The sequence below is a fragment of the Diaphorina citri genome, unplaced genomic scaffold (assembly GCF_000475195.1).
Source record: "Diaphorina citri unplaced genomic scaffold, Diaci psyllid genome assembly version 1.1 scaffold17, whole genome shotgun sequence".
Lineage (NCBI taxonomy): Eukaryota > Metazoa > Arthropoda > Insecta > Hemiptera > Psyllidae > Diaphorina > Diaphorina citri.
The window spans coordinates 568662-577591 of NW_007377455.1; the positions used below are offsets into that span (position 1 = coordinate 568662).

The following is an 8930-nucleotide window of genomic DNA, read 5'->3' on the forward strand; positions in this document are numbered from 1 at the left end:
ATTGAGCGACCCGTAGACTGGGCCGAGACGGCTCACGTTCTGGCACATGCAAATAGTAACTCAGTACCTTTGCACTGGGGGAAATCACCAAGCGATGTGTAATCGTCTCTTATGAAATATCTTTTTAAAAACGGACGCCGCTAGCTTTTAAGCTAACCTGCGACGTAAAGACCTTGTTCGAAGCCCCCCCCCCACTAGGGTATACATACACCGGGCGCTTCATGGGGAGGCGTTACATCGTAGCCCCGGGCGTATGTGGTACCTTCAACCTTTGGGGGACAGGATATTGCAAGAGAATAAAGGTGTTACGGTGGTCGGTGCCGATAGAGATTTGTTTTTTTTTTGTAGCCGAAAGAAAATGAGAGTTACGGATGAAAGTCTGACACTACTATAAGTATGCTGTTGTGCTTCAGACGAAGACAGCAGAGGCACATTGCAGTGAAAATAGTACGTGTGCAGATGATGATACCTTATCCATGTTCACGCCACGACACACGAACAATTGTTACGGAGAAGGAGTACACATTGGGTTTTGGTGCCAGAAATTTTTTCCCATGCAAATTGTTGTTCTACTTTCATAACTTGTTGAGAACAACCTAGTATTGACTAGCCGTGGAGATTAATGCACATGGCGAAATTTTCGACCCGGAATGAAATCAAGGACTCGAGGAGGTTCGAAAGTAGTGGAGGGAAAACAAGTTTCAAACGTGTCACAGATCACACAACCATGAGATTAGAAATCCCTCACACTGGAAAAATATTCAACATGAGGGATTTTTTATTAGAATTTTAAAATTCGAAGATTTTTGCCTAAATAGGTACCAAACCATTTTTTTTTTTTTTTTTTTTTTTTTTTTTTTTTTTTTTGGATAGTTTAAAAAAATTTTGGGTGGCAAAAAAAAGTTTTTTTTTTTTTTTTTTTTACATTTAGGTAAGTTTCGAAAAAGCTTCGTGGGCCACAAAAATGGTCTGGCGGTCCGTGGGCCGCTAATTGGAAACCTCTGCTCTACAGCAACAAAGATCCGCACTGAAAAAAAAAGGGTTCCAAAAGATCAGTGGTTCTCAAAGTTGTCGTAACCGCGGCACACTTCTCAAGACTAAGACTCCAATCTTTCCGCGGCACCCCTCCTACCAGCACATTCCTATATGTTGCATTTGATTTGACTTGAATTTTTCTCGTTTATTTTTAATAATTAGATACAAATAATTAGGTACACATAAAATCTCCTGAGCTAAGCCTAACTTCTGTGGAGATTGCTTTCTCTCTATGTTTTAAATACAAATTATACACTGAACGCCCTGTATATCTAGTCCATTTTCAGGCCATATATAGGATGTTCCTAAAATCAAAAAAATAAAGCGTAAAGATGGTCGAAAAAACCTAAAAACGCAATTTTTTAACCAACCCAGAAAAACGGTTATCATTTATCACATTCGGATTCAGCGACCTCGAAAACCCCCGAATTGATTAAAAGTTGGCTTGCAACTCTCAGGTCGTGTCATATTGCAGGCCAGTGTTATAAGTTTTGTGATCTTTTTCTCTTATTAAAAAAAAAATAATAATAATAAAATCTCAATAGAAGATCGATTGGACCAAAGGAACAGGCAGAGTCTTATCAAAAGTAGCTTCATTTGGCAGCAAAGTTTAGAAACTGGAGCATAAATTGTTTGAGTCTTACAGTCAATCAGTAAAGGGTTGGATATTTGATTTTAATGAGGAACATTTGATTTTAAGGCGCCTTACATTACCTATATGTATAAAGTTTTTTTTTTTTTTTTTTTTTGTTTTTTTTTCGTATCTGCTACTGCTATACACCGGGGTGATGGTCTCTAGCCATGTTAAATTGGCTGGCTCGTCCTGAACCGCAGTCAACCATTGTGAGGACTTGTGCTTGGTCTTTAAAAGCAGAGAGAACCCTTTGAAGAACTGCCAACTAGCTGGCTGGTTAGTTGTTCTCCTCCCAGTTTATAGTCCCACAGCCAGACGCTAGTCTGCTCTCTGTTTAACGTGTCCTAGCCAGACAAAGGTTTAATAAAACCTTAAGCTATGTACTTATTAAAATGCTGAATGCCAAAATTAGGGGAATGCTCTATTTTCCTCAAAAACTACTTTGTTCAGAGTTGATTTTTTTTTTTTTATTATTATTATTGACCGAACAAAGTGATGTTTTTTACTTTCCTTATCCTATAGGAAGGAAAGTAATGTTTTCGGGTCAATTATTATTATTGACCGAACAAAGTGATGTTTTTTACTTTCCTTATCCTATAGGAAGGAAAGTAATGTTTTCGGGTCAAAATTTCGATGGTCAGTTTTTAGTGCCAAAACACGTTTTGAGGTCCCTAGAGCCTAAATCCAAAGTTTCAGCCATTGGTCTTTTCTTTATTTGAAAGGAAATTGTATGTCATTTAGTGTTTGAACTCTGAATAAAATTTCGGGTATATGGGCGCCGCAGCTAGATCGAATGAGACTCGGTCTAGAATTTTCAATTTTCGACCACTTTTTCCATGATCTGAAGCCGTATATCTGTATAAACGGTAAATGTTGTCTTCCAGGTGCTCCAAAGTTTACATATTATCACCATAAACTAATGATTTTACATATATCCCGAAAGAAAGTCACCCAAAGGGATTTTTTAACCATTTTGAGGTATAATAATTTTTATTTATCTAATAAAATACATTAATTATTTAAAGTCAATATAATAAGGGTATTTGAGTAAATTTTGAGTGTATGGCCGCCATACACGCCCTACATGGACGCTACGCCACTGGTTAAATCGCACGATTGTGGAGGGAAATTATGAGGAAAATTGAGCGACAATATGTGTTCACAAAACACAAAATAATTTATCCAAATCGTTCGAGCTATCCAAAGGGGCCCGTGTGCCCGAACTTAGTATTCAAACACTAAATGGCATACAATTACCTTTCAAATAAACAAAGCATCATGACCATACCTCAAATAGCATGTCTTTTATAGCAGATTAAAAAACATCCTATACATAAGTAGTGTTACGTGTACGTGGGTGTGAATGGGTTCGTAAAAGATTAGGATTAGTGAAAACACTCGAATTCTTTAATTAAATCTAGAGTACAACAAGTTTATTTAGTTCACAAAAAGATTACACAGTCACTAGGTACAATCACTTTTACAAAGTACCTACAATCTCTATTACAAAGTACAATCGCTTATCTATCACTGTTAACACTACTTTCGCTTAGGTACTTTACCTACTGTCACTTATCGCGGTACTAACACTTCGATATCGCACAAGAAAACTCACTGACTATCACTGTACTAATCGCTCAAACAGACTAACTCAATACTGACTATCGCGGACTTATCGCACAAACTAATCTAACAAACAGACTGAACTGGTGGGTTGTGGGTACCTACCCTCAATTTATAGCTTCCCGAGAGAGTGAGGAAGCACCTGGATTGTGCTAGAGAATTCCTCCTAAATTCCAGACAATCCTACGTCATTGACCGAACGATAGTGAGGTCTATGTTTTAACTCGACCGTTTTGCATTTGGTTTAGATGTCTGTCTGTTTGTTCCGCTATAACTCCCTTTTGCCTGGTCTGATTTTGATGAAATTTGGTACACATCTTCATTAAATCAAGGCACGTCGCTGATTGGGGCCCCAAATTTGAACGGGGCCCCCGTTACGATCTTTCAAAACATTACGATCCCCCAATACAGTTGCCACGCATATCAATACATATTCATATGCGTGGGAAGCTCAGAATAATAATAAACATAGAAGGAAGGTTTAAACTTTAAACGAAAGACACTTTTCAAATCGAAGGTTATATATCAGCTGATTTGGTACCACTGCCGGACCATGAATAATTTCCTGGGTAGGATGATTTTTACAGAAATTTTGAAACATCATTTCTGCTTTTTTACGAAACTTTTACTTTTAACAACTTCTTAAGTAAATTCGATGGGTATCTTATCTTATTTATCCATTATTGACATTAAAAATTCATAAAACCATTCAGAAATCGGGGGAAATTGAAAATACAAACCGGGACTGCAAAATGTAAAAATGTAAAGCTGACTTATGTACCTACATAAGTCAGCTGACTAAACAAATTTGGTTAGTCAGCTGTTCGTGAACTGTCCTTCGACCTTGATATGTAAAAAGACCCAAACCTTCCTTCTATGTTTATTATTATTCTGAGGTGGGATGTCAAGAGTCAAGATGGTAAACCCGTAAACCCCTGACAATCTATTGTTCTGTTTCAGAGGTTCAAAATCAAACAAAGGTAAATCTTTTGTTTCGTTTAAAAGGTTCAAAGTCAACCATTCTTTAATTTTATTTTTTAGAGTGATTGACAGGTTTTATAATAGTGTCACCTCTTTTTTTTTTTTTTTTTTGATATAGGCTAGAGAATAGAGGAGAGGGGAGGAAAGAGAGAGGAGGGGAAGGGAAAAAGAGGGGGTAGAAGTCTTTGATGTGATACAGGGAGTAGGGGTAGCGAGTCATAACAATATTGATACACATGCTGAATATAACGTACAGGGTACAACGAAAAATTTGTCAAGGTTCTCTTACTTTGTTCTAGCAGTGCAATAGTCCTAAACTAAAGTCCTAAACTAAAATGGACGCGGCACATAAGGGATCAGGAAGAGACCGCCTTAACATAATAATAATAATACTTTGTTTAAAGTATCAGTGAAACAGACTTTTGGAGAAGTTAGGTACTTGTTTCCTTTATTTTATCCAAATTTAATTATTATTGACTAGTGGTTGACCCGTCCTTTGTACGGGATCAGCGTGGCATAAGAGTCATAACTTTGAGGTGCTGCCATTTTGAATCGGGATAGAATACAAAAATTTAAAATAGCCTATGTCACCCTCAGTACTCTTCTCAACAACCACAAAAAATTTCATCAAAATCGGTCAAGCCGTTTTTTCGTCATAAATTTAAATAGCCTATGTCACCCTCAGACCCTCAGTACTCTTCTCAACAACCACAAAAAATTTCATCAAAATCGGTCAAGCCGTTTTTTCGTCAAAAGAGGACAACAAAAGGTCCATCAGAGTAACAGCGCCGTAACAGACAAACATAGATACATGTACATGTTTCTGTGTATGCAATATGCAACAATTTAGTCGAATTTCGCGTTATTTTCATAGTATAACTTCTCGCTATTTCTTTCTTTCAAAAAATGTTATATCTTTTTCTACGTTTCGATTGAAAATTTAAAAGGTTCTCTAATTTAGGGATGTAAATGAGTTGCAAATATATCGATAAATCGATATATCGATATATCGGCCCCTCAAATATATCGATATCGATATATCGTGAACATCACACGACTTTCATTTAAAGAAAAAGAGACAAAATAGTACAAATTCGACAGGCTAGTATTTATTTAATGGCAACATTAGTTTCATTGTTCCTCTTCTTTCACCCGTGTGAATCTAATTATGGCCGTATTTATTGAACTCTTTGCGGCACGGCTTCAATTTTCTGGTGGTCCCCTGAGGGACCACCAGAAAATTGCCTTCATCATCGTCTCAGCACACTTCACTCAGCCAGGGACCACTCAAGTTTCATCTTATTGGATAAAAGCATTCGGCTGTAGTCGGACATTATCGTAGCTTTCACAGTTCGGGTGTTATTGTTTGTTTTGTTCGGCGCGTGATATTGTAGTGTGTTTTCAATTATGTTATGACTAATAACTTTTTAACTAGTTGTAAATCCTTAAGGCATGGCCGTTCATGTCACTCATCCATTTAGGGGTCTTGCTCGGCGTAGCTTAACAAAAATGAACCGGAAAATAGCCTATAACCTTCACGGGAGTGCAAGCAATAACTTGACAAAGTTTCATAGCAATCGGATGAGCGGTTTGGCCAGGCATAAAGTTCGAACACACACACACACACATTTATTTTTATATATTAGACTAGGGCGAACCCGTCGCGTTGCTTCCCCCCCACACACACACACCACACACCCATCACACACAGATCCCATCACACCACACACACACAACACACACCCATCACACCACACACACCCCACACAAACACCCATCCCACAAACACACACACCCATCATACACACCACACACACATTCATTTTTAGTCAGGGATTTATTTTTATTATTATTCCTACATAAAGTCCTTCACAATAAAATCGATTCGCCTGATATCCTTTCCAAGATTCCCATAAAAGCCTACCCGAGACAAACTCGAAACCGAACTTACGTGTTCGGAGAAAAAAAATGCCGCACAAACCTTGGGTATTTCTCACACACAAACCACACACACATTCATTTTTAGATTATACCCTATTAAAACCACTTTTCTGAGTATAACCCCTTTTCTTAACCATAATACTCGTAATATTGTCAAAAAAAAGTGTCAAAACATGCAAATGCATATGCAGCAATATGCATTTGCATAAAATCCGATTCCTAATAATAATAAGTTACTTACCATATTTGTACCGAGGACCAATGGTTTGTATCCATCTTACCTTGTGTTGAGCATCAATTCTAAATAAGTTAACAGGGAATCGTTGTTCTGTCTCTCATTTAACTCTTTGTGTAATGTGATGAGAGTTTCCCGTAGCATATCTTCAAATTGATCGTGTGAGCAATGTAAATTGGCTGCGAGTTCCAACATTTGAGATAAAGTATCTATGTCTTCGGATATGGAATCCATTTCACGCATCATCCTTCTGATATTGTCATCCTTGACTAAAACATGAATACAGACAATAAAATTTTACCTAGGTTACCAGCCCGTAATAAGAATGCACTTGCGCACCACAGTGGCAGGTATTGCCCAAGGCAATGACCACGCCTCATTGCGTTGTTGTTGTTGTTGTTGTTGTTTTTTTTTTTAATATTTATTAACCCTCTTGTCAACAGATGTTTCTATAACTTCTAGTCAACAGATAGGTACAAATGTACCTGGCGTTTTTTGCCTGATGCGAGCCAAATATTGGTCGATGTAACTGACTGACTGACTCACTCACTCACTCATACTAATTCTAACCCACTTCCTATGTATTTATGTGATTGGGGAGGGATGGTCAGTCTTGCGGCTGGCCTTCGCTCCTCAATCACATTGTTCTTAAGTATTTGTAACATTTATTTTTATATATTAGACTAGGGCGAACCCGTCGCGTTGCTTCCCCCCCACACACACACACCACACACCCATCACACACAGATCCCATCACACCACACACACACCACACACACATAACACACCACACACACCACACACACACCCACCTCACACACACACGGATGTTATTCCTATGTATTTGTGATTGAGGAGTGACGGTCAGTTTTGCGGCTGGCCTTCGCTCCTCAATCACATTGTTCTTAAGTATCAGTGATTGGAATGTTATTCCTATGTATTTATGTGATTGGGGAGGGACGGTCAGTCTTGCGGCTGGCCTTCGCTCCTCAATCACATTGTTCTTAAGTATTTGTAATTGGAATGTTATTCCTATGTATTCATATGATTGGGGAGGGACGGTCAGTCTTGCGGCTGGCCTTCGCTCCTCAATCACATTGGTCTTAAGTATCAGTGATTGGAATGTTATTCCTATGTATTTATGTGATTGGGGAGGGACGGTCAGTCTTGCGGCTGGCCTTCGCTCCTCAATCACATTGGTCTTAAGTATCAGTGATTGGAATGTTATTCCTATGTATTTATGTGATTGGGGAGGGACGGTCAGTCTTGCGGCTGGCCTTCGCTCCTCAATCACATTGGTCTTAAGTATCAGTGATTGGAATGTTATTCCTATGTATTTATGTGATTGGGGAGGGACGGTCAGTCTTGCGGCTGGCCTTCGCTCCTCAATCACATTGTTCTTAAGTATCTGTAATTGGAATGTTATTCCTATGTATTTATGTGATTGGGGAGGGACGGTCAGTCTTGCGGCTGGCCTTCGCTCCTCAATCACATTGTTCTTAAGTATCTGTAATTGGAATGTTATTCCTATGTATTTATGTGATTGGGGAGGGACGGTCAGTCTTGCGGCTGGCCTTCGCTCCTCAATCACATTGTTCTTAAGTATCTGTAATTGGAATGTTATTCCTATGTATTTATGTGATTGGGGAGGGACGGTCAGTCTTGCGGCTGGCCTTCGCTCCTCAATCACATTGTTCTTAAGTATCTGTAATTGGAATGTTATTCCTATGTATTTATGTGATTGGGGAGGGACGGTCAGTCTTGCGGCTGGCCTTCGCTCCTCAATCACATTGTTCTTAAGTATCTGTAATTGGAATGTTATTCCTATGTATTTATGTGATTGGGGAGGGACGGTCAGTCTTGCGGCTGGCCTTCGCTCCTCAATCACATTGTTCTTAAGTATCTGTAATTGGAATGTTATTCCTATGTATTTATGTGATTGGGGAGGGACGGTCAGTCTTGCGGCTGGCCTTCGCTCCTCAATCACATTGTTCTTAAGTATCTGTAATTGGAATGTTATTCCTATGTATTTATGTGATTGGGGAGGGACGGTCAGTCTTGCGGCTGGCCTTCGCTCCTCAATCACATTGTTCTTAAGTATCTGTAATTGGAATGTTATTCCTATGTATTTATGTGATTGGGGAGGGACGGTCAGTCTTGCGGCTGGCCTTCGCTCCTCAATCACATTGTTCTTAAGTATCTGTAATTGGAATGTTATTCCTATGTATTTATGTGATTGGGGAGGGACGGTCAGTCTTGCGGCTGGCCTTCGCTCCTCAATCACATTGTTCTTAAGTATCTGTAATTGGAATGTTATTCCTATGTATTTATGTGATTGGGGAGGGACGGTCAGTCTTGCGGCTGGCCTTCGCTCCTCAATCACATTGTTCTTAAGTATCTGTAATTGGAATGAAGGAGCGCGGTAGCGCTCCGCCCCGCCAAGTCAAGAAAGTTTGACCGCGCTACTAGAGATATTATACG

At 39.1% G+C, this 8930-nt stretch overlaps 1 protein-coding gene across 1 annotated transcript in view; it reads right to left on the reverse strand.

The window, feature by feature from the left end:
• Nucleotides 1-8930, reverse strand: part of LOC103507803 (rho guanine nucleotide exchange factor 17-like) — a gene marked incomplete at its 5' end in the record, with an annotated part of 24659 nt that overhangs the window by 8117 nt on the left and 7612 nt on the right. The window contains 1 exon segment of the mRNA XM_026822401.1: nucleotides 6496-6718. Within this exon segment, the coding sequence (XP_026678202.1) occupies nucleotides 6496-6718 (223 nt within the window).